Source organism: Harpegnathos saltator, unplaced genomic scaffold (assembly GCF_003227715.2).
Source record: "Harpegnathos saltator strain DR-91 unplaced genomic scaffold, Hsal_v8.6 scaffold659, whole genome shotgun sequence".
In the NCBI taxonomy this organism is placed as follows: domain Eukaryota; kingdom Metazoa; phylum Arthropoda; class Insecta; order Hymenoptera; family Formicidae; genus Harpegnathos; species Harpegnathos saltator.
In genome coordinates this window covers 526,528-552,237 of record NW_020230492.1, presented here as the reverse complement: position 1 = coordinate 552,237, position 25,710 = coordinate 526,528, and the positions used below count along the sequence as shown (strand labels likewise).

General features: G+C 39.0%; 5 protein-coding genes across 8 annotated transcripts; 2 read left to right on the top strand and 3 right to left on the bottom strand.

Moving 5' to 3' along the window:
* The first annotated feature begins 303 nt into the window (after positions 1 to 303).
* Wbp2 (WW domain binding protein 2) lies at positions 304 to 4,322 on the top strand. Of its 2 annotated transcripts, XM_011144444.3 has the most exons (6): positions 304 to 458; positions 800 to 1,134; positions 1,330 to 1,482; positions 1,642 to 1,794; positions 3,423 to 3,508; positions 3,899 to 4,322. In XM_011144444.3, exons 1-6 carry the CDS (start codon positions 403 to 405, stop codon positions 3,932 to 3,934), a joined length of 819 nt encoding a protein of 272 aa, XP_011142746.1. In that variant the 5' UTR covers positions 304 to 402; the 3' UTR covers positions 3,935 to 4,322. The 2 variants fall into 2 exon arrangements, with proteins under 2 accessions (XP_011142746.1, XP_011142745.1); XM_011144443.3 differs by lacking the exons at positions 3,423 to 3,508; positions 3,899 to 4,322 and having other exon boundaries at positions 1,642 to 2,387.
* On the bottom strand, positions 4,294 to 6,828 carry LOC105185154 (uncharacterized). Its single transcript, XM_025304953.1, has 2 exons — positions 5,571 to 6,828; positions 4,294 to 5,235 (listed from the first exon to the last, which is right to left on the bottom strand). The coding sequence occupies exons 1-2, from the start codon at positions 6,357 to 6,359 to the stop codon at positions 5,020 to 5,022; spliced, it is 1,005 nt and encodes a 334-aa protein (XP_025160738.1). The 5' UTR covers positions 6,360 to 6,828; the 3' UTR covers positions 4,294 to 5,019.
* Positions 6,829 to 7,416: 588 nt separating this feature from the next.
* On the bottom strand, positions 7,417 to 10,746 carry LOC105185158 (ubiquitin domain-containing protein UBFD1). 2 transcript variants are annotated; one of them, XM_011144453.2, is made up of 5 exons: positions 10,665 to 10,746; positions 9,743 to 10,114; positions 9,439 to 9,629; positions 9,154 to 9,342; positions 7,417 to 9,067 (listed from the first exon to the last, which is right to left on the bottom strand). In XM_011144453.2, exons 1-5 carry the CDS (start codon positions 10,675 to 10,677, stop codon positions 8,957 to 8,959), a joined length of 876 nt encoding a protein of 291 aa, XP_011142755.1. In that variant the 5' UTR covers positions 10,678 to 10,746; the 3' UTR covers positions 7,417 to 8,956. The 2 variants fall into 2 exon arrangements, with proteins under 2 accessions (XP_011142755.1, XP_011142756.1); XM_011144454.3 differs by lacking the exon at positions 10,665 to 10,746 and adding an exon at positions 10,393 to 10,605.
* On the top strand, positions 9,946 to 17,082 carry Hex70c (hexamerin 70c). 2 transcript variants are annotated; one of them, XM_025304948.1, is made up of 6 exons: positions 9,946 to 9,951; positions 14,554 to 14,884; positions 14,974 to 15,392; positions 15,480 to 15,796; positions 15,885 to 16,243; positions 16,558 to 17,082. In XM_025304948.1, exons 2-6 carry the CDS (start codon positions 14,578 to 14,580, stop codon positions 16,962 to 16,964), a joined length of 1,809 nt encoding a protein of 602 aa, XP_025160733.1. In that variant the 5' UTR covers positions 9,946 to 9,951; positions 14,554 to 14,577; the 3' UTR covers positions 16,965 to 17,082. The 2 variants fall into 2 exon arrangements, with proteins under 2 accessions (XP_025160733.1, XP_011142758.1); XM_011144456.2 differs by lacking the exon at positions 9,946 to 9,951 and adding an exon at positions 13,957 to 14,244.
* Positions 17,083 to 19,837: 2,755 nt separating this feature from the next.
* LOC105185160 (hexamerin) lies at positions 19,838 to 24,125 on the bottom strand. The gene is made up of 6 exons (XM_011144457.3): positions 23,884 to 24,125; positions 23,117 to 23,450; positions 22,310 to 22,737; positions 21,770 to 22,089; positions 21,082 to 21,434; positions 19,838 to 20,542 (listed from the first exon to the last, which is right to left on the bottom strand). The coding sequence occupies exons 1-6, from the start codon at positions 24,094 to 24,096 to the stop codon at positions 20,133 to 20,135; spliced, it is 2,058 nt and encodes a 685-aa protein (XP_011142759.2). The 5' UTR covers positions 24,097 to 24,125; the 3' UTR covers positions 19,838 to 20,132.
* Positions 24,126 to 25,710: the final 1,585 nt, after the last annotated feature.

The following is a 25,710-nucleotide window of genomic DNA, read 5'->3' as shown; positions in this document are numbered from 1 at the left end:
ATTGCACTATCACTATTCTTACACACTACATATAAACACTAAGTAACACTTACATTACATTAATTAATGATATTAAGAAATTATAATGTTGATGTGACATAACATAAATATAACATATTTAATGTTTACTGGGTAACCTAACCCTAAACCACGCACTCGCGGAAGAAACGCGGGAAAACAACTCGCGGAAGACACAGATATTTTGCGCGGGACCCTCCATGGATCCTCTGTCATGCGTTTTAAACCGTCAGTGGTTTTTGACATATATGTAGCCGTACGTCACTTCAGGCATGCGCTGTAGCGTGGGAAATTCTTTGGATCTCCCAGCACTGCCGAAGAGAGACGTCCGTTAACGGTCGTCAAAAGTTTGACATCGTCGTGTGGTTGCAGGCGTAAGCAAATATGTCATTGAATACGGCGCACACCAACGGTGGAGTTCTTCTCCATTCTGGCGAATGGTAAGCAGTGTGTTGTTAGATTTTCGTGTCGACAAATTTGTGTCTTGAGTATTCTTGGTCGTGACAGTTCTTTGCAGCGCAATATCGCCATGACTTGGCCGTGACGGCGATTATCTTGTTATCGATGTCCTTTGTACTTTATTGAAATCGGTCACCTAATTATGCAATGACGTTAATTTAGGTCGTTTAAGCGAAATGCTTGATCTACGTTTGGCGGCAGTGTTCGACCACGTAGCTCGTAGCTGACAGTCATCGTAAAATTGCGCAAATTGCATAAAGTTTTACGAGAGCCACGATATCAATCAGTCAATATCATGTGTAACATATGATTTCCTCGACAGTATCATACTCTTCTGCGACAATGTCAGTATGGAACTTCACGGGCAAGAGCAAGCGGAGTTTATCGGCAAGAAGCAAGGCAGATTGTACCTGACGACGCACAGGTTGATCTTCAATGCGAAAGATCAGAAGGAGAGGATGCAGTCGTTCAGCTTTCCGTTTGTCACGTTGAGCGAGGTCGGTGTAGAGCAGCCGATTTTCGGCGCTAATTCCTTAGAAGGCAAGTGTCGTGCTCAGCCCAATGGTAACTGGATCGGCGAGTGCAAGTTCAAGGTGAAATTTAAGAGTGGTGGCGCGATAGAATTTGCTACAGCCTTGCAGAAAGCTGCACTAATGGGTGAGAAATTCATGAAACATCCTCTGTAGTAAAGCATGTATAATGACATTTCAAGTTATTTCTGTTTCTACCTTCATTCAAGATATTAGATAACGAGATTGATAGTATTGTCCCAAGTATTTATAGATAATGAGAATTTATCAGTCTGGTTTTCGTAATCTAATGTGTTTATTGCATTACTTATGTGACCTTTAGCTCAAAGCAATGGTCCGCCGAATGATGCACCTCCACCGTACACACCTCCTACATCTGAGTGGTATCCGGCGCAACCTTCAGCTTATCAACGACCACCTTCTGGTTATTATGGATGGACGCCTCCGACTAACGTATTCCCAGATGTTCCACCAGGTATAACATTGACCTTTTAGTTATTGTCACATATGTACTGCACAAATACATCATACATACACTATGCGCGACATGTTTGGTATTTTAATCTATTACGTTTAGTAATTAATCTCATAGTAAGTTATTTAAGCTTAGTAATTCTCATATTTTTGTCTTTAGGAAATACCGTCTTCATGACAGATAGTCCTCCACCATATCCAGGTATATACTCGTATGCTTTCGGACAGGGACAGGGCCCTAGCATTGCAGTGAGACACCAAGGAGCACCCGGATGGGCAAACCCGAGTTACAACGGCCAGCCGATGTCTCAAGGTGCGTATCCCGGCGCTTACGGGCAACCGCCTCACAGCGGTTATCCGTTAAACCCACCACCGTACTCGCCGTATCCGCAAGTCAATGCACAAGGTGGATCTTATCAACAACCAGGATACACTCCGTACCCACCTCACTACTAATGAATTGTAATGAGTGCGTATAATACGCGTATGCGTGTAAAATGTGTGCCTATTCGCTTAATGATATAAGCTATAAACAAGAATGCGATAAAAAACAAAAAAAGGAAAACAATATAACGCTTCTCTGAAGATGCTGTGTCGAGTTATACCGAATGCGAGCAGTGTGCAAATATTTTCAAGTACCTCGTACTCAAAGAAACACATTATAAATGTTCTCTCGTGGTAAGGAGAGATGAGCGATTTTGCTTTGGCTTGTTCTTCGAGGCACACCATCGCTGCGTCCTCTTTTATTCATTGCCGGTGTAAAGACGATGTCGGTTCCTCCTTTGTTTGTGATTACTTTGTGAATTTTGTGATTACTCCTCCGTTAATTCCACGAAATAATAAGACACGTTATATTAGACTATTAGCAACGAACATTACGATAATTAAATGTTAATTAAAGGACAATTTGCTGTTTTTTATTTAAACCTATCAAACTGAGAGCTACATTTTCGTCGGGAAATTGTGAACAAAAAGGAAAAAAAGAAAAAAAGACTAGACAGCACAGGAATCGAAAAAATTATCCAGCCGACGGCTGAGAAGATAATCACGGTTTCGCGTGCTAAACTTGAAAGTTTTTAGTCCATTAAGCAACGCTGATTACGCAACGCGTCCTTACACGATCTGAAACAAGATTGACTTTCACTTCACTCAGTTATTATCTTATAGTTGTCACAGATAGCACGCAGACAGGCCTGAACGGGCACATTTAGCCAAGTTTTTGCGTCTTGTTATTCCTGATCTGTGTCGTATTGAACTTGAACAAACATGAACTTTAAACATATATTGTTTCTCTCAAATGTGTAAATAAGTGCGTGGACAGTTTGTCGTTCGATCTGTCAGATGATTGGTACCCAGACGTTTGACGCACGTAGTATCGAATAGCAAGTTAAAACACACTATGTGGGGATAATAACATGCATTTGCGCAAATCTTTCATCGGGAAGTTAGTGTCGCGAGAGTTAACGCGTAATCTAATGTGTGGTTGAATTGCCGAATGATCAAAGGGAATGTTTCTGTAAAATTCGGTTATGCGAGATTTTAATAATCAGCTATAAATAAACAAGTAAACAACGGACGTAACTTTCAATAATAATAAATCAAATCCAAAATTATGCCAAATAAAAAGAACTTGAGTGCATCGAGTAGACGTAACGTTTGTATGTATTTTCTTAGCATTGATATTAATAATAACACTAACGTCATATGAATTAACACATGACTACTCATCGTCATCACATCCAAATTTTCCATCTAAAAGTCAGACATTCGTGGAGTTCAATGTTTAACAAAAACCTTACGCAGTTTCTGATTGAACAAAAACTCTCATTACAGTTGTTATTATTGTAGCGATGTAATATCCTGTATATTGTTAATTTGCAACAGCCGCGAGTACTTTTAATTATATATGTGTATTCCACGTCATCCTTTTCTATTCATCAGATGCAAAGGCTACTGCAGATGCGCAGAATGCATATTACGATCCCAACAGGCCTCAATGCGCTTACGTTCCACCACCGGAATATTATGTAAGTATAACTTATTCAGAAATATAAAAGATGGCCATATAAAAAGACCGGTAACAAAAAATTTGAGATCTTTCGAGAAAAGAGACGTTTTCTCATACCTTTTCTCCTTTCGAGAAAGAATTATCCTTTTTATAATCACCGCTTTTTATAGTCGCTCTGATACAAGAAGAAACACAAAAAGAACGTCATCTTGTTATTCTCTCGTGTGGTTATATCACGAATGGTAAATCATTTCGGGATTGATAATGATAATGACTTATCGTATATAGATACGGACGTAGCCAATGTTTCGATATTACGAGTCGTTTGATGTAGTACGGTCTTAGAGGATCTTCACCTTTAGCATATGCAAAACTTTGTTTTGTCGGCAATTCTTCTTTTCTCTTCCAGGAAAGTCCACCGGCTTACACGAAGAAGTACCAGTGAGGATGTGCACATCACATCAATGAGCTATATAATACAATCGATACGCATTCCACCTTGGGCAAACACCGCAAAATTCTGTCCCGTCGCGCATTTAACGTAACAAAGCGTCTCCATGTTTGTTACACATAGCGAGCTCTCTCTCGTTAGCTGAACGAGAAATAGCTTCAAAAACGTATCGCTAAAGACGCACCACTGTTTCTCTTGATACAGCGTCACGCGATGTTTGAGCACGAGTATTGTCGCGAGTACTCGCGACAACGCCGCTACGTATTAACACCAGTATTTACAATGATTTCTAACGTATATGTTTTTTTTTCTGGAACCAATTGTATTGTGTTTCACGCGAGTCTATATTATACTATGTAATAAAAGTTTACACACATGTAAACACGCGTGAGGGATCAATTCACGTACCGACTATATACACACATCTACACACACACACACACACATATTCGGCAGAAAGTTATACATAACATGTTTTTTTCAATTCTTTATTCAAAAATACAAAAAAGAAAATATACGATACATAGCGCGAGTATAAAAAGTGGGGATCAATGTAAATCTTCCTTTGAACGATCTATATACAATTTAACGAGAGATAGTTTGCATGTTAAGAATTCTGGACGTTCTCTCGACAGCTAGCTTCATTCTTAATAATATATACACTTAATTGATTCTTTCGTTGCAACAGTTTTTCTCATCCAGATGATAACGCGTGGAGAAAAAAAAAAGTAGATCAAAGAATTATTGAGACCGATGAAACGCAGGCAAGCGGAATTTCAACAAAATTCCCATGTTCACGGATAGGAAACGACGTTTATACATTGTACGTGGACATGCGGATTCCCTGATACTTGCGGACGGATAAAAAGGAGAGCTTGTGGAACCTCGTCCGAGCAGCCCTCATCAGAGTAGGTGTCAGAGACTGAAGATTGCGAATTAAAAGTCAGAATTTGACGAATCAATTAATTTGGACTTTGGCTCGCTTCGTCACGATTGGTCAAATCTCAATCATCGATACGCATAATCTTCAGTCCCCGATACCCGATCTTAGGCGAATTTAAAAAGACGCGATTAAAAGTCTATCCATATTCCGAGGTGATCGTCAGACTGAACTCGCCATTCTCGACGTAAGTGCTGTGGTACCAGATTCGCGTGTCCAGCAACACAATGTCCGCCGTGTCGACGGAGAATTCGAAAGATTTGCACTCGCTGTCGCATTCCGGCGTGGGAGCCACGATCCACGTTTTGCTACCGATCACTTGAGCCTGCCACATGAGCCGCGAGATGTAATCCAGCTGCGAGAGATTAAACAAAATTCTGAATTCTGGCTAAAGTAATCCAAATGAACATCAAGTCGCAATTACATGCAATAATAATTTCAATCAAAATTGCCGATTCTTTTAGTTAACTGAAAGTTTAACCGCTCAATATCCAACATCGCTGAACGATCGATCTCGAACGAAATCTCTTTCCGCGGCTTGTTAACGTCGTGGAGGGAGCGAATATTTCTCAACTTGGCACTTGGAAATGTTTATTTTTTTACGCTTACGAATTTACGCTAGAAAAGGAAGAGACTCACGATCGCCGTTCGGATCGTTATTTATCGTTACTTCGTCCGCGCAACACTCACGTGCATAACGGCACCCTCCTCGTAGCCCAAGAAGATGTAATTGCTGTACGGTATCTCCGCGTCCTCCGGCAGGAAGGGGGGTACGCTGTAAAAAGGTTTCATCGCGTCCAAGATCCGCGGATGGCAGTTCTTCCAGCCGACGTACCAGGCGTTCTCGCCGTCGCGGAGCGATGCGCGCCGTTCGCTCATCGCGAACACCTCGCGCAGGTTCGCGAAGTTGCTCTTGAAACGCAGGAACTGGCACTCCTCCTCCACCGATTCGTAAGCACCCTCGGTGCGCTCGTACAGATCCCGGAAGAATCGCAGGTTGAACCGTTCGCGCGCTGGCCAATTGTAGCTCACGTTCTTGATTATCATGGGCCGCGACGAGTAGGAGTAAGCGCGAAATTCCTCCCGAGTCAAATTCCGCAGGATCAACGGCGCGTCGACGTCGCGGCAGTAGTCGCAGTTCGACACCGGCCTCGTAAATTCCCACACGAGGTAATTGTTCGGCAACAGGCATCGGGTCTCTTGGAGGCTCCTCAGCGGACTCGTCAGCGTCGTAACATTCGCAAATCGCAAATATCCGTTGCAGAGCAAGCTGTAGAGGAACGACGCCAGTAATACCGCCAGGACTCCCTTCCGGTGCGCGCGTCGCGGAATCGCGAGAGCGCGCTTCTTCGCGCTTTCGCTCGCGTTCAACGCGACAAATTTCAAATCGTGCGTCGCGGCCCCACGGCGGATGAATTCTTTGGTCAGCTTGAGAAACGCCTTTCGCACGAACTCCGCGTCGTTTTCCGACGCGGCCATTCTGGCGTTACAATTCTGGTTACAATTTGATTTTCGACCGATCTGTTGCTCGCATGATATTCCCCTGCGTGAAATGCGGGGAGTACCCGAGAGAGTTGTCTTTGGGTTCCCGCGATTGATTCTCTTCGGCGGAACAATACGATATTCCGCCAATTGCGGCTGTACAGACCGTGCGTACGCGATATCTTCCTTTATATAATTCTAATGCAGAATCTCTCAACGATACGATCGTCTCGATAACGTAACGATTAATCAGCACATTCTTCTACGACGCGTTTTTATCACCGCCTGCGACATTCTTCGCGCGTCAACGCAAACAAATTTGTTGTCCACAGATACCTACGGTAGCACAGACATCCGTGCACGATCTGTGTGAATCAGTCGCCTTACTTACATCTCTTTGACATCAACTAGTTGTTTACATTGACGAAAGATGATAAGAAGTAGATATCCGACTGGAGGGCAAACGCCCGGAACGACGTGTCATTTTTCTCACGATCACAACGACGACGACGACGACGACGGCGAAGGCTGAACCTTCGACGCAGGCGAGTCGCACAAGTTGTTAATTCTCGGCGACGAAATGAACAAACAATAAACACGCAACACTGATGAACGACGCGGTCTACACGTTCGTACGCGCGACATTTCGCTCGGCCTTGAGCTACATACTTAAGCGCGACTGCTGCTGCGGCTGCTGCCGAGGAGCGGCTATCGATTACACGGCGGAGACATTCATCTCCTGGTTGGTGGGGATCCTCCTTCCAACTGCTCGCTCACATCTGCCTTCTGAATGGAAGACCGAGTCCGCTTAGCCGCGGCTAAGTACTTTAACAAGATGTTTCCTGCGCCATGTGTCCGACACGTGTTCTTTTTCCGTTCCTGCGCCAGCATTAGAAAAATTAAACTAGAGCATCCTGGCGCGTTCGTGACAAAATACGTGACGAAACTCTATGATTCCCTGGCGCTCACTTTGTTATCTTCGGAAATCTTGTATCGGCGGAAGTGACAAGAAAATCGACAAAAGAACGGTAAAGAGAGAAAGATTGAGCGACGGTAAAAGAGCGAAAGTCTCAGAAGTATTTATTTTATCAAATCACACAACGTAATGTACAAGTCCCATTCAAACCGACCTCCGAAATAGATTTTCTCGGCACAGGTGATAGTACCATTTTATATAATAAATTTTGATTCGTTATCATCTTACGCTTCACACGCTGTTAGACAATTCGTGTTAGATGGTGGTATAAAACCTAATTTACAGTTACAATACTAAAGAGAATACGCAAGTCTTTTCTTACAGCATGGAGTTCTTACAAGTCGTGAGATAGCGATGAGATCAATTTGATCCTTTTTCTTTTTTTTTTTTTCGTTTTTGTTCCTTCAGTTCTTATATCTTGTGACTGTAGGCCAATTGCGAAACGGTTAAGTGAATTCTCTAATTTTATTTAGCGTGAAATTCGTTGTTACTCCTCCAACAAGTCGACACAATGACATCGAAATCTAAACGTGTTAACATTTCTTTTTTTCTTTCTTTCCATTTTGCCTTTTCTTCAACAGACATTGGCCGTATTTCTATTCGGCGGTGACGCAAAGTTGCATACTACTAGCTGATATTACACGAAAACAAACATATGTTTTTTTTCATTGTACAGTAAAAAAGGTATGTGTGTGTATATTCTTTTTGTCGCAAAAACTGCAATTAAAATATATAAAACTTTGTTAAAGCTCAACATGTACCAAAAGTAGATCTCGAATAGATTTCAAATCATAGCGTGTGCATGTATGTATGTTTGTATACGCATACGCACATAATCATGTCAGATGTTCGACAAGCCGAGCATTATACCGAGCATATTATATAAGAACTTTAACAAATTATTCGCGCGTTGTAGAAATAACAATAATTTAAAAGTTTGCTTATAAATGCGATATTACGACTTTAATTTATTTATAATTGCGATTTCATAAAAATCAGTGTATCTCGTTTAACCGTGAAGTGATACGTGTTGACATAATTAATCAATTCTAATTTTTATACTGCTACATGTATGTGTAAAATCAATTGTTTTATTGCTCAGATATGCAAAGAAATCAAATCATGAAATAATAAGTTTCTCTTATATAAAATTTCTCTGCAAAATCTACAATATATGAAATTTGTAAATACGACGCTTCGATAAAATAAGGAAAGTAGCAAGTAGTGTAATCGTAAGCAAACATACAATATTATCATAACGCATCATTAATTATGGAAGTTCCGCTAATCACAGTTTTCGTATAAAGGACTGCTTAACTTACATCCAATTGTGTAGGAAAAATTCCGAGTATAATTAAATCTCGACTATAAAGATGCAAAACATTAGCGTATAGTGTAATTACATCAGTTTTCCCAATAAATCAAGACTAGTCACCTAAAATATTTTCTCAGTGGGACAGACTACGTTTATTGGGTATTCCTCGATGATAATTCAACTCAAAATAAGTTATTACTTACTGTTAAAAATATGTGTGACTAGTACAGTCGTGTTTGTGTTAATGTTTACATCTGATTAAACTTTGCTTTTACAGAGATAGAAATGTCCATCGACTATCAATCAGAAGTAACACCACTTGCCAAGAATAGCGTCTTTAATAGCGGATATATACTGCGCAGGGACCCAATATATCCAATACCTTGATGCTTCCGTAGTGCCTAATTGTATTGCCTGTGGATTTTCAAGATTATCACATAGATCATTATTAATCAAGGCTAATGAGATTTGTAAAATAATAGATACAACAAGTAGCATACCATAATATGATATTCGGGATGATCGTGAATCGGTTCACTGTGGACACCTTTTATGGAATTCATAGGTATTTTGTCTGTTCTTTCTTTCGTGCCGATCCACAATTGGTCTTGCTCCAATTTAAATGTTAATCTCACCTTTCCTCCAGATTTATTTAACATTCCAGCTAGTGGAAATTCAGGCAAAGGTTCCTGTATAATCAGTTTGGTAATTTTTACAAACATTTAACATTTTAGTTTTAGATATGCAACATAAAACTAACTCAGTCCCTGTACAAATTGTCGTACCTTGCTATCTAATATTCCCGGCATTACATCCTCCGGAATTCCTTTATCTAAAACTTTCCTATGTATCTTTTGTTGTGAAAGAGGCTCCTTATTCGCCGAGGAAACAGCTTCATCATTGAGCTCCTGTTTGGTTGGAATTGACACAGCCAATACGTCATCTAACTTTGACCCAACTATCATGACTTTGGCACCTTCAATATCATACATGTGATAACGATAACTTTACGAGATAAAGATAAGTTTGCATATAGCTGTTGCTTAAGCTTAGCACTATTTTCAACATAATGATTCAATTGATTGTTACCTTTCGTTACTCCCAAATTCCTAAGAGTTTGATCATCTTTGGCTAATCCTTTGAACATGACCTTTTGCATCGCCTGTGGTACTGAGATAATTTTCTGCAAATGCGTCTTTAGGTCGGCGACTGTACTATCTAAGGCAAAATTCACACTAATTTTCTGCTTGTTGTAAATCACTTTGAAGTCTACATTTTCTGTGGGTGGCTCTTCCGAGGTGGTTGCAGTTGTATCTTGTGACTCATTAATATTGTTTTCATGTTGCTTCGTGCTTTCTTTGACCTCCGCTGCCAGGTTCTCGGTGGACTTTGAAGTTGATATCACTTCCGAACGAGGTGATGAACAGCAGCATTTATCACTATTTTCATCTTTCGCTGTGTCTAAACGGGCAAAAAAAATTGTATGAAAATTAAAACTTACGAGATGAGCAAACTTTTTTTGTAGAAATTTGTTGCATTATCGAACATGACGATTGCTTTAAGCGCAAACTGATCGCAGAATGGAATCAAAATTGTATAACTATTCGATCAACAGTATCCGCTATATCCGTGCAAAGAAGCGCGAGTGACTTCTAGGAGATCATAAGGTTAAGAATTCCAGTATGTTTATTTGAAAACGGAAAAGACACGTTTCAGAGCTAAATTAGGTGCAAACGTACGTGGCTGCATCGGTATCGAGGACAATTTGAAAGTCCACACTTGAAATATATTGCAATGGAAAATAAAATTATCAGAATCGTAAAATTATCTAGCGTACACAACACACACCGTATACAATAGTGTATTCCGGTTTAACATCGCGATATATCTAGACCGTGAGTGTGCTTTTTTGTGCGGTCGCGAGGAGAGATGGTAAAAGAGAACAAAGAAATAACCGTACGACAAAGATTTTTCCAGAAAGCATGAGAAATAAACAGGATTTAGCACATACCAACGTACTCCATGTTGAACCGTATTTCATTGACCAATCAACGTTATCACAGAGAGAGAGTTGCGCATCCGGATTCTCTCGCCTTTGCAAGGGCAATGACTTTTAAATTTTTGAATCTATATATTTACGAAATACAACATAAAATATTCAGAGAGGAAGGGGATTACTCACCTTATAGGAATAGAGAAAGGATGAGTCATTAAATTCAAATTTAGTCGACATCAAAATAGCTGAAACTTTTTTTCTAACCTCGTACAAGCAGTTTCATCCTAAGATTTGTTCAAAAAGAGTCGACAAGATTTTATTAAAGAAAGAGCAAAGCATTTTCATTAATTTACAGTGTTGTACTAATATGCTATTCTTTTTCATATCGAATTTAACGTTTAAGTAAAATGTAACTTTTTGACTGTGATTGCTCATAAAGGCTCAACAAATCATCACATAATATCTATTAACAAATACACAGACAACTAAAAGTTCCTTCTTTAAAGTTATGTTTATCTCTCTCATTATATTACTATATTATATTATTTATATTTAATATATTTTTAATACAACAAAAGTTCGACTCGATTATGGTTCGAATCTTGATTAAATGGTTCGAATCTTGATTAAAAATCTGTAAGCCGGTAAATTGTAGTTCGAGTCAGGATTATAATACAATAATTTCAAATTTTTAGCCGAGACTCGAACTACTAAATACCAACTTTGCAGATTTCCATCCGAGATTTAAACTACTAAATATCGGCTTGCAGGTTTTCAGCAGAAATTCGAACCATTAAATACCAACATATAGTTTTTCATCTAAGGTTCAAACCAATAAATATCGGCTTACAGATTTGTAGTCGAAACTCGAATTGCTTGTTCTTTTACTGTCGGCAGAATAATCAGCTTTATATAAAAATAAGCGATACATTAAATCCGTTTTAATTTTTAACTTAATGTTGCAAATTAATTTCTTCGTTACAAGTTTTCACTCATCTTATGAAGAGTCAAAGTGATGTATAGGCTAAATCTGACAGTTTTACGAGAAATAAGCAGAGAAGTAATTACACTATTCAATATTTATTATCAATATTTATCTGGATTGTAATCTAGCGAAATATCTGCAGATGATTCATGCAATATATTATGAGTGTGTGTGTATTGCATAGCAATTTAAGGACGTATTAAAAATTTATATTAAGATGTAATGTAATGAGATTAAATATGAGTGTTTTTACATCGGGGGGAAATTTAACATTATACAAGCTTAAAAACAATAAAAAATATTATCTCTCCAATTTTCAAGACTAAAAATTTAATTGGAAAAGAAAAAGAAAAAGATTCGTGCAGTATAAAATTTTATTTTACCCATCTTGAATTTATCTTTTCCCATAAAATCACAGGCTACTTAATTGTATCATTAATAACGGACTCAGACTATAATGGAAAAATACGAGTGTCACATAATCACATAATCACTCCTACTGTCTTATGTGTTTTGTTCGGAATGTAACGAAATTACTTATATATCGCGTGTGTTATCGAGCCAATTTTGTTATTTGGCAATTCAAACCGTTCGACAGTTATCGAGTCTCAAGGAATGCTAGGGGGATAAATATGATAAATTCTAGAAGACCGCGATAAATCGGCGCGTGTCGTCGATTCGTCAAACATCTGTGCTCGTATATCTCGCGACATTCGCGTGAACCTTTAAAACAAACATCTCTCGAATATCATTCGCTCAGCAACAGCTTTATCGATTCGATAATTTGACGGTGTGGCAATGGCAACTTAAAGTCATCGTTGCCACACCGTCATTTTATAAATATATATATTTTATATATATAATATATAATATATTTTATAAATTTGCATATATATTTTTTATTTCTGTAACAAAAATATTTTTTAACGCTCAATTAGAATCCGAACTAAAGCAGTAAACAAAGAATATTAGATTAACGTCTTGAAATGTTGATTTCATGTGTATCGCCTGATGACCACGTCTTCATTGCAAATTTTTAAATATTACAAAAATATTACCTGATAATATAGTCTTTTTGCATGTTATAAAAATGATTTAAAAATATCTTGCGGAATTCTTTGCAAATAATAACAGAGAATATAACATAAAGTTATAACAGTTAGTTAAAACAGCACAGGATATAGAACACTAAAACGAATAAAAACACATATTTAAAACAGAATCCAATTTGCTAAAATAGATTTAGATATTCCAGTTGTGTGTGTGCGATCGAATTATTTGATTTTATTTCAATTTAATTTCTCAACTGTACACTGTATGGAAAAAATTGAAACTAAGCTACATGGAATACAAAAGTTCCTCAATGTAACTCAACGTAACTCTAGTCTCTAATCTGTATCCTAAGTAAAATAATGTCCTTTTATGTATTACGAACAATAAGAAATTACCAAGAGCCGAGAGCAGTTTGCTCCCGTTTTCCTTTTTTGTTATTAATATAATTATGTTTACGAGCAAGAATTTCTCTGGACTTTTTATAATTTGCATATAGGTATCGTATTAATTACGCGAGTCGTTATTGCAGTAATTGCCGAGGCAAAGCGAAAACAAGTGGAGAATACCAGAGATAAGAGTTAACGAAAAGTAAACGTAATGCACGATTCGGCAATAATCTCTATTAGGAAACATCAGCTTATCCTAGAATACCGATCGCCATCTTTGAACTTTTAGCTGTACAAATTGATGTATACACAATTACGATGTCACGACACACATTATATTTTTATAAATTTTTCATTTCCCCCGGATATTTACGGAATCAAGTTGCGAACAGCTGATAATAATGCCATCATTAGAAACAGAATATTTCGCCGAGTAATTGTTCTTCAACCTTTCGATTCCCAATGCGGTAGATTTGTTCCCTCGAAAAAGAAAAGAACTCGGTTTAATATCGTTCAGATCGATCCACAAGCGAAAAAGTACTGCAACTTTGCGACACACCATGTGCGATAACGAGAGAGACGTCAAGATCGACGATGGAATTATTTTATGAAATAAACACAACAACAACTGCGAGCGAGTATAGGTCTCGGCTTATCTGGCGTTTGCAAAATCGCCGTGGAATCGCATTTTTTTCGTTTTCTCGTCACTTACGAGAGCGAGTGAGGGTGTATTCGAAAGGTGCGACGCACTCGGAGTGCAGATAACGAATGCGAGAGAACGGGAGGCACCTAAATAAATCGTTAGGGTTAAGGCCAGCCGATTAGGATGAAATCGCCCCGATTTTACCGCTATAAAAGCTCGCGTGAACCATTCATCGGCCAGCTACCCACCGCCTCTGTCGACCCGCAGAGGTAGTCGCTGAAGACCAAGGAAGGACGTCGAAGGCTGAACGAGATGCTGAAGGAACTGCTGTTATTGGCGCTCGCGGCGCTATGCGCGTCGGCGATGCACATCCCCGGTAAGACCGCGGACATGGACTTCCTGCACAAGCAGAAGAAGATCTACGAGCTGTTGTTCTTCGTCAAGCAGAACACTCTCACCGACACCGAATTCTACGAGATCGGCCGCAACTATGACATCGAGAACAACATCGACTTATACAAGGATAAGGTACTCTAAACTCAACGTCAATTTTGTCAAAGTAAACGTTCTTCAAACATAAGTATTTCTTAAAAATTGGTTGATCAAGACAGCTTGGATTGATCGAGATGCTCGGAAATATTTACTGCTGAATATTTCAAAAATTACTAACGAAAAGATCTCTCTGGAAGATTTCTTAGATTTTCTGTCTCTCTCTCTCTCTCTCTCTCTCTCTCTCTCTCTTTCACACTCACGCTTTGTGACTTAAACTTGATGAAGTTGAACGCCCGCTCTTTAACATTGTATAATTTGTTAATCTTATTATTTGATCCTCCGTAGGCGGTCGCCCAGGAGTTCTTGTACATGTACAGACAGGGCATGCTCCAGCGCAATGCCATTTTCTCGCCGTACTACGAGGAGCACCGTGAGGAGGTGAAGATGCTCTTCAAGCTCTTCTATTGCGCCAAGGACTTCCAGACCTTCTACAAAACCGCTGCTTGGGCGCGTCTCCACCTCAACGACGGCGTCTTCACGTCCGCCTTCTCCGTCGCGGTCTTCTATCGCCCCGACTGCAAGTACATGAGGGTACCGGCTCCCTATGAGATCTACCCCAATCTGTACTTCGACAGCAACGTCATCCAGGAGGCTCACCGCATCAAGATGACTCGTGGTAACGTATCTTCAACGACTCGAGGGCGGATAATGTTACGCTCTTCTGAATGTTCTTCCTAACCCTTTTCTTGCCTTGCGCGCTAACAGGTCTCACCACCACCGGCGTCGACAACTACGACAACTATGTGATCTACGCTAACTACTCCAGCAACTTTGTCGAGCCCAACTTGTACGAGGAGTACAAGATGGACTACTTCATGGAGGATCACAGCTTAAACGCCTTCTACTACTATGTCCGTCAAGTCTTCCCGTTCTGGCTCGACATGAAAGAATGTGATATCCCGCAGAACTTCCGTGGTCAGTTCTACTACTTCCAGCACAAGCAGCTGTACGCCCGTTACATCTTGGAACGCGTATCCAACGACTTCGGCTGCGTTGAAGACTTCGATTGGAACAAGCATTTCTATCCCGGCTACTACTCTACCTTGATGTACAACAACGGAATGCAGTTGCCGCAACGCCCACGCTATTCCAACATACCTTTCTACAAGTACAAGTACCTGAAGGTGAGCCCGTCCGTTGCTACTTTACTCATTCAGTGTCATGTGTCCATTTCATAAATTCACCCGGCGATTCTCACCGACTTTCCGCAGGAAGTCGAAACTTTGGAGATGCGCATCATGAATGCTATCGACCTTGGTTACGTATACGACAAGACTGGCAAGCAAGTGAACATCTACACCCCCGAGGGCTTGAACATTCTCGCCAATATCATCGAAGGTAACGTGGACTCGTGCAACCGACGCTTCTACGGAATGTACGACGCCCTTGCCCGCGACATTCTCGGCTTCAACTTCGACCATAGCCAGAAGAACAAGGTGGTCCCCAGCGCCCTTCAATGTTACAGTACCAGCATGAGAGATCCAGGATTCTACCGTCTCTACAAGAGAATCATGTCGTACTTCTTCAGGTTCGTGAACGAGCCTCTTTTACGTCCACGTCCACGACTTTCGAGTGCTTCTTTCGGTCACACTTGCCTCTCTTTCTATTTCCCGCAGGTACAAGAAGTACATGCCGTACTACACTCAAAACGATCTGATCTTGCCCGGTGTGAAATTCGAGTCCGTCAGCATGGACAAAATGCAGACGTACTTCGACAGCTGTGACACCTACATCAACAACGCTGTCGACGTGGAGAACTTCAAGGACGGAATGAAGTTGCGTCTGAAGGCCCGCCGTTACTGCCTCAATTACAAGCCGTTCACCTACCGTTTCAACATCAACAGCGACAAGGAATCCAAGGCCATACTCAAGATCTTCCTCGGACCTGCTTTCGACAAGTACAAAGAGAACGACGTGTCTTACCTCCGCGAATATTACAAATACTTCGTCGAGCTAGACAAATTCGTCGTGACGCGTAAGTCCAATTTTCTAATTGCTATTTTCTATTGCTCTAATTGCCTGCTCTTCTTAACTGAACTAATGTTGCGCTGGAACTTTGTTTTCCTTTCCCCTCAACGGCAGGTTATATGCTCGTGTCACTTTAAAGACAAAAAGTGCAGCCTATTTCAGTTAAACTAGATAAATACCTATCCTGCAGACTCTCGTAATTCTGCGAGGTCGCTTCGAGTAAATATTTTAATTCATTTCGAGTGAGATCTTACTCCGACAGGTTTGGAGACAGGTGTGCATCGTTCACGCTAAATCATGCTGTCGTTTATTGTCTTTCAGTGAGACCAGGCTCCAACACCATCGAACGCCGCAGCTCTGACTCGAGCTACACCATGCCCGACATGACGCCCGCTGACGTGTACTACAAGAAGTTGGAGAAGGCTGTCGGCGGTAGTGAACCGTTTACTTACTACGAGAAGGTCTTCGGCTTCCCCGAGCGTCTTTACCTTCCTAAAGGCAAGCCCGAGGGTATGCGCTACAAGATGTTCTTCTATCTGAGTCCGTTCGACGAGACCAAGGTCACGAACGTAGAACTGCCGGTCTTCGGTAAATACATGATGGACGGCAAACCATTCAACTTCCCACTCGACCGACCGATGAACCCGAGGAAGTTCATCACTCCCAACATGTACTACACGGATGTGTTCATCTACCATACCAAGGAGACCGAGAAGACCCACTATTGAGTCACTTGCTGACTTGATCAAAACTCCATTCAATCTGGACAGAAAATTTTAACAGAAGTTGTCGCCGCCAGTAGAGCGGATCGCGAAGTTTCTTTCAATAAACAATACTGAGAGACTACTTGATGCGTAAACATTAATTCTTCTGCCTTGTTTATTTAAACCATACCTTAATTTCCTCCCATGAGTGTGTCGAAAGTGTAAGAAAGAATCTTTTTTCAATCTTTGTGCGATATCGTATATCGCAATACATCGGTATACTCGTGACTTCTTCAGGCTCGAATGACTTCTTTTGATATTGCGTGTTATAATTAATCATGAGAGATTTTATTCTTCTGAAAATTATTATGATATTATTCCGATTACTATAATTTACTCTGAAACAAAAATTATTTGCCGATGGTTCATTTCAACAAAGTATCTTGAGAAACTGAGGAAGACATCGTATGAGAAATCTTATATAAAATTCTAGTACGTTTGAATTTGACAGCAATGTCGAAAAAGACTGGTACGGTTTTTCGTGATTCGTATATAAATTAAATTTTAAAGAAAAAATAACTATAAGCTCAATTTTCTTCCAGAAAAAAATTTGTTTCGTCATACATTCAAAGACTACATATTTTTAATATATATAGAACTATATATTTAGAATATATAGACTATTTAGGACATATAGACTATATATTTAGAAAATATGAATATAATCAGTTTATTCGAGATTTCTGCGACATGGTAGAAAATTTTGCTTATCATAAAAATATAAATGCAGAAAATAAATATAATCAAATAAAAAATAAATATTTTCTAGAATCTCATTTATCATTTGTAATATTCGCTCCTTCTCTATCTCTCTGTCACACATACATAGAATGAACGAAATATTAAATAATAATTTGATAATGATTTCGATAAGATATTCAATAGCTCGGAAACATCGATTTGTGATGAAAGTCATATGGTCGTTGAATGCAGTTTAGACTGTGAATTTTGGGGTGAACGAAAATTTAATATTTTTGTTAATTATTTTGAATTTAAATAAGGAGATTTTCACAGTGGATTTAATCACATCTACTTGAATAAAACTTATGTTGTTAAATTTTATATCAATTAATTTACAATTTCTTATGTATTATTCAATATGGTCTTTAAAGAAATAAAAATGGGTAAAACAACACAGTTTTTTAAATGAGTGTTTAAGAGATCTAAAAATGATTTTAGTTCCTTTTTTAAGGAACATTTTCCTTTCTTTTTTTTACATGAGTATTCTTCTTATGACATACAGTTTGAGATATCTTATATTCTATTTCGAAATATTCTGATATAAAATACGAAATATTTCATAAAATGTGAATGTCTTATTGGCGGTTTATATGAATACATTTATGTATAGATCGACGAAAAGAATCAAACGATATAAAAATATATATATAATTGTATATTTTGTATTTCAAGAAAGATCCATATTATAATATTATTAATGCATATATATGCAAAAAACAAGTGTGATCAATCAATTCACCTCATTTCTAATTTAACATTTCTAATATCAAGAAGCACATAATTAAATTGAATGTATCGACATATATTACATTTATAGAGCGGTATTGAATAGTTTTATTTGAACTTGAAGTTCCATATAAGTGTAAAATAGATGAAATAAAATATATTAATAGCTCGCGCGCATCGCAAATTTATCGTTAGGTTTTTTACGCAGCTGCGCCAAGATTTTTTGCATTAAATATTTATTATTGCATTGTACAACTAATTTGTTATAATAACAAATAAAATAATCATATAACTCAGTGTTCTAGTGTTAATAGTGAAGACATTGTTTTCGAAGTAACGGGCTATGTGTCATTGGGGGTTTTATCTTTAGTTTATCTTCAGATTGCAAATCGCTCTCATTTACAGAATTGATGTTGAATAGAGTTTTTTAGTTGATGCCATTATTTTATTACATCACTTTTCTTGTAGAACAGTCTTGTAGAGTTTTATTTATAGTACTCAATAGGAGAATTTTATTTAAAGAAAACCGTTACTTATTAAATTAACATATTTCTGCACAATATCGATAATAATAATTGTGACATGATTGAAACTCGGATTGAAACTACATTTAGATTTCTAATTTATCGCGGCGTATTCTCTTACCATTGTTCCCGACGTTGACGTTGCTCGCAAACAACAGAATTTCGCACCTACATATGAAGTATTTCTGTACATTTATTTATCGTTTCTTATCAAAAGATTACAACATTCATATTTGCGGCTTTGTTGAAGGATGTGTTGACACATGTGTGTTTATCGCTGTATAATTACAAAAGATCGTAAGTAACAGATTTATCGCATAGATAAATGCATCGAGTATCTTCGTGAGAGCGAACGTCGTGACACAACCATCAAAATCGTCGCATCAACAAATTTCGCAATGATGCAGACTCAGCGCATGGAGTAGCATGATTTCTCGACACGGTAATATGCAATATGATAATATCTATATCTGTGCTTAAAAAAATACAATCTCGTTTTTCTTTCGTTTCTGATTATTTTAATCGCAGCAACAGTAGCGGAGATAATCAGCGCGTTTTAACTTGCGCTTTTGACTAATTCGTTTAAATCTCCGCCTTCTGAGTTTTATCTCCCGTTACGACGATCATCATAGTAAGAATAAAAATAAAACTAAAAATCTAGTAAAGTAGTAACAAAAGGCTAAAAGAGCTCAAAAAATACATGACATAAATGAAAACAGAATATTACACAAATAAAACCGTTTAATCTTCTTTGCTGTCTCGCGATCGGATAGAAAGGACGAGAGATTGATTGATCAGTAATAGGAAAGGAAATCCGTTGCAGGTACGAGAGAGAGAGAGTCAAGATAAGGTAAAAGAATGTTTCGGAAAATTTATTTCATGTGTATAGCAGATGCATCAAACAGAACACAACGGTATGAGAAGACAATGTTGCTGCTGTGCGCGCTTCTCTTCCCTTATTAGAGTCAAACGGGCTGTTAGTTTGGCAATCGCGCGTATCGAATGCAAGCTGTAAACGAGGAATATCGTATGTATACGAGATAATACATCACATTGTCTGAAACCATAGCCAAAAGAGAAACGACAACAATGAGTGGATGCGATCGGTCGATTAAAAGTCAAAGATTGCAGGGAGATTTCTTTACACGGTAAGATTCAATTCTTCAGCCTGTCTGTGGTAAACCAGCACGTCCTTCATATAGAAGTTGGGTACGGTGAAGTTGAAGCTGTGAACATGTCTGTCGAGCGGATATCCCAACGGGCGGCCGTCGAGCACGCTCGGGCCCCTAACAGGAGATCGGATCTTGAAGGACTTGGTCTCGTCGAACGCCGTTACGCAGACGAACAGCTTCAGTGGCAGACCTTCCTTCTTGCCCTTGGGAAGTTGCAGACGGTCGGGGAAACCGTACGGCTGACTTGGGTAAGTGAAGGTCTCGTCGCTCTCGATGGCCTTCAGAATCTTCTTATACAGGACGTCGCTCGGCACCTCGTCGGGTACTACGTAGACCGACTCGTAGCTGTTGCGCTCGATCTTGTTGGTACCGGGTTTTACTGCGACAAACGACGGGAAACAGCGGTTAAAGATTTGTTTCGGACGGAAATCTCGAATCTTGTATGTCGGAAGCAACGAACACGAATAAGACATCAATGTCAACATTAGCCTTTAGACATTAGCTATATGCAATAATTACAGACTATATGGTCGATATCATAACTATTGCTGCGTATCTAATAAAGTTACTATTATTATCATTATAAAAGATTCCTTATTATCTCATTTCCCTAAGTTTTCACAGTCAACTTAAAAGTGACTTTTTCTTTCCAAAATTGTAGACAGGAGAAGAAAGTTTTTCAATTTTCTACAACTTTAAAATTAGTTTGAAAAAAATTCCGACTAAATATTCTAATCAAGCAATGTTCATTCAAAGTGAAAAGTGCAATGGTATCATAATTACTATTTTCTGAGCTCCTTTCGATGAAAATTTCTTATTTCTCGATAGTCTATTATGTGAAAACTGTTAAAACGAGCATTTGACACTTTTGAGAAAACGAGAATACGCGCCGACGACGACAAGAAGTTCGATACTTACGGTCAACGATAAACTGGTCCATCTCCAAGAAGTTCATGTAATTCTCGCTTATGTCGAGTTCGTGGCCGTGAACATCATATTTCGGTCCTAAGAAGATGCGTACGCTGGCCTTCGTATTCTTGTCGCTATTCACTGTGATATGGTAGGTGAAGGGTTTGTGGTTGAGACGATACTGACGCGCCTTGATCAACATCGAGTGAGCTTTTTCCTGGCTAGGTATCGACAAGGCGTTATTGACGAGCGAGTCGAAGTGGTCGAAGAAGGTCGTCAGTTTGTCCACGGTGACCGACTCGATCTTCACGCCAGGGAAGACAAGGTCATTGTGCGTATAGCACGGCAGGTGTTCCTTATATCTGTAAGACAATCAGTTTTTCATTATCATCAAAGCACGATTTTGTAATAACTCGTCGTTTGTTGGTTCCGTTAAATTTGTTTGTAAGAATCGTTAATAAATGTCCCCGAAATTCGCTTGGCGAGGGAAACAACGGAAAATGTAACGATTTATTATTTCTTGAGTAACGATAATGAGTTTTACTTATATAAATAAATAGATAATGAGTCATACTTCTTAAAATGAGCAATGATAAAGGCGACAAATTATTTTTTTTTACTAAGTTAACAAATTACTCTGAAAAAATTATTTTTCTAAAGCCTAGCCTTATTCATTTGCCTAGCCGCAATCACGTACCTCATCAAATAGGTAACGATGTTCTTGAATATTCCGTAGAACGCGGGATCTCTCATGCTGGTGCTAACGAAATGGAGAGAAGAGGGCACGACGTGGTACTTGTCGATCGGGTCCGGGACGAAGCCAAGGATCTTTCTGTACATATATTCCACATCGCCGTAGTACTTTTCGTTGACAGAGTCAGCATTGCCATGGATCACATTGCAAAGTTGGTTCAAGCCATCCAAGGATTCGTAGATGTTGGTACGTTTGCCGTTCTTGTCGACGAGGTAGCCGCTGTCGATGGCGTTGGATATGCGAGTGTGGAAGTCTTGCAGAGCCTGTTGGAACATTATCCAATTGTGAGCGCAGTAACAGCAACAATAGCAATGCACAAATGTCGAAAGGATCTCTTTGAATGGTGAAATAATTGCTAAAATTAAACTAGTGCTTCTACATAAGAAGTTCGTGATATCAAATGAGGATATATATTGCCGAAACATACTTCAAATCAAGGCTTTGACTAAAGTTTATTAAAGAACCGAAGGAAGATAAAAATACCTGAACGTAACGATGGACATGGAGTGGAATCTCAGAGTTAACAGGACGTTGGATAAACGGCACTCCGTTGTGGTAATGCATCGACGGATAATAACCGGTGACGATAGGTTTGTTCACATCGATGTAATCAATCTCGCCTATGTTGTTGGATAGTCTCTCCAAATAGTAGCGAAGGAGCATCTGTTTGTGCAAGTACATGAACATTTCGCCGCGAACATGCTGGGGCATGTTGTACTCGACGCTATTCATAAACGGCGGGAACTCATGGTATGACATGAAGTAGTAAGCGTTTAGGCCGATATCCTCATGGTAATAGCTCAGCTTTTGGTTTTCTGGCACTTCATCCCTGACGATGTAAGAACCGGTGTAATTGGTGGGAATATAGTAAGTATCGATGCCACCGGTCGTCTTCTTTACGCCTACAATACCTGTTGGATCAATCAATGTTCGATTGAAGTCTCATTTGTAATACTCAAGAGTGTTATTTTGCACTAACCGTAAAGTATCAAATAAGGTAAGAAATGCGTACGTCTCGAATTATAATTCAGATTCTTCGGCAACTTAATAGTCGGTATAGTTTCTCTACGGTCGATGGAAATCAACTCGACGTGATAATTCACTCGTTAACATTTATAATATTATTCTATCGTGTCCTCACATTGTCGCGAGAGGATGTGTAGAAGGATGGGAAACGGTTGGACGAGAAACGAAGAGTCAACTCATTATCGATAATGACAACCGGAAAATTTCTGTCCGAAATTCTCAAAAGATCAAGCGATTGATATCCTTATTCCTTTCGGTACTAACCTGTGTTACCCATCGCGATGTGATAAGCCTTGTGTAAGACATCTTCGTTGAAGTAGAAATTCGGGAGGACCTCGTACAATGGCGGTACACGGAGAGTGTTGGTGTCCTGGCGGTGCAACACAGCGTTGGTCAAAGCGTAAATGTACATGTATTCGTTCACGTAGAATCGCGCAAACACTGCTGTGTTGTAGAAGGTGTCAAAATCCTTGGCGGTGCAAAAGACGCGGAACAGGCAGATCATCTCGTCATGATGCAGAGGGTGCATCGGGGAGAATATCTCGCCTCGTGGTAGCATTCCATGTTTAAATCGCTGCAGGAACTCGGTAACAACAGCCTAGAACAATGATGAAAGACGTTGTGCTCTTTTACCGTAGGATCGCGATCAAAGTCGAACATTTGAAAAGTATTAAGTGTCATTCAAAGAAGCAAAGATGGGAGATTTTGGTAGAGGCGACATCTCCGTCCACAAAGATTTTTCGACGATTGCGCGAACGAAGATTTTCTCTCATTGTAGTGTGATGTAGTGTCCGTTACGATGAAACGTCCATTAACGGTTTTGTATTTGAATATTTATAGTATCCTTACTGTTATAGCTCAATCATTTCTGTTAAAAAAAAATCTTTCACGAAGGACGAACTTTGCTCTGCCGCCGTTTCGAAGGATAATGCGAATGCAGCCTTTAACGTATAGTGCATTCAAGTTTCCAATAATTCACAATTCCATAATTTCACAGGAATTGTTTATCGCCACGTCTATAAAGCGTGTACCTGGTCATTGTAGGAAGAAATGTTGTCTTCGATGCTGAAAGCTCGTGCTTTTTGGTAGAGTTCCGGATGGTAGACGGTTGGCTGGTCGACGTGTGCGAATAGTTCGTAGATATTCTTTTGCTTGACCAAGTATTGTTTGGTGGCGGTGCGTTGCGGCACCTCCGTGGCGTGGGCCAGGCACGCTGCTGCCAAGAATAACACGATCGCCTTCATCCTCGTGTGTCTGATGCACGAAAGATCGGCCGGCACCGTAACCGTATCGGTTTATATACTTGCTGTCACCTAAGGTATCGGTGAAGGAGATGCGAAAAGTTGCGGAGTGTACGATTAAGAAACCGATGAGGTAATTGGTATACCGATTACGACCAATCTTTTTTTTCTCTTCTCCTTTTACGATCTTTCCCACCATCCTCTCTCTCTCTCTCTCTCTCTCTCTCTCTCTCTCTCTCTCTCTCTCTCTCTTTATCTATCTCCCTCTTTGCTTGCTAACTTGTATAAGAATTATCGATTCTGGTAATCGTGTGCTCTTTGACACGTTGGAAATCCGGGATTCTTGCTACATTTTTGCGTGTTTGCTGCAAATTATTTAATTTTATCCCGATTATTTGCTCCTCGAAGTAATCCTTTCGCACAAATTCGCGACAAGTACTCTCGGACATTCGCGAATGAATAAGCGAATGAATTGTACTCGATATAAATAGAGTTAGAATAAGTTACATATGACAAAAGATAAATTTTATTGTAGTACATTCAATGTTATTATCTCCGCGTTCTCCACCGAGTAATCAATGCGTTTATTTCCGAAAAAATTAATACGCATATGCAGCAATACATTGCAATATACTAATTCATGACTCACTTAGACTGGAATTGATCGACAGGTTTCTTCAATTAGTGCGTAAAAGAATTAGAATATGTGAATTGTCCTTAAAATATAATTTGAGCAACTTTATGTACTTTGATTTTCGTATTTCAAAATGAGCTCTTACGCACTTTTTTCTATCATTAATAACTGAAAATAATTTCAATTGTACCTCGAACCACTCGCATAATAAGATAACGAAGACGTCCGTAAATAACATATCAATTGTTTAATACATACATGATAATATTTTTATTATAATAAAATGTACCCGTAAATTCTCTTTACACATACGGTGTAATGTTTTATTTAAGTTTATATAGTAATTACTCGTTCAATCATATATATACTATATGTTAGATTTCTCAGTTGACCCCACTATTTAGGGAGGGAGAGAGAGAGAAAGAAAGAAAAAGACTAATATTTGCTCAATTTATCTCATTTGATTAAAAAGCTTTTGCCGTACACAAATAAGAAAATTGTATGAATAACACATTATAATCATGTAATCGCATAGGTGACAGGTCACACTTACGATTTGAGTTAATCAAAGTTGTGATATGTTATTTACGTACGTCTTCGTTATCTTATTATGCGAGTGGTTCGAGGTGCAATTGAAATTATTTTCAGTTATTAATGATAGAAAAAAGTGCGTAAGAAGCTCATTTTGAAATACGTAAATCAAAGTACACAAAGTTGCTCAAATTATATTTTAAGGACAATTCACAGATTCTAATTCTTTTACATACTAATTGAAGAAACCTGTCGATCAATTCCAGTCTAGGTGGATCGTGAATTAGTATATTGCAATGTATTGCTGCATATGCGTATTAATTTTTTCGGAAACAAACGCGTTGATTATCCTGTGGAAAACGCGGAGTAACATTGAATGTACTACAATAAAATTTATCTCATTTTCTTTTGTCACATGTAACTTATTCTAACTCTATTTATATCCAGTACAA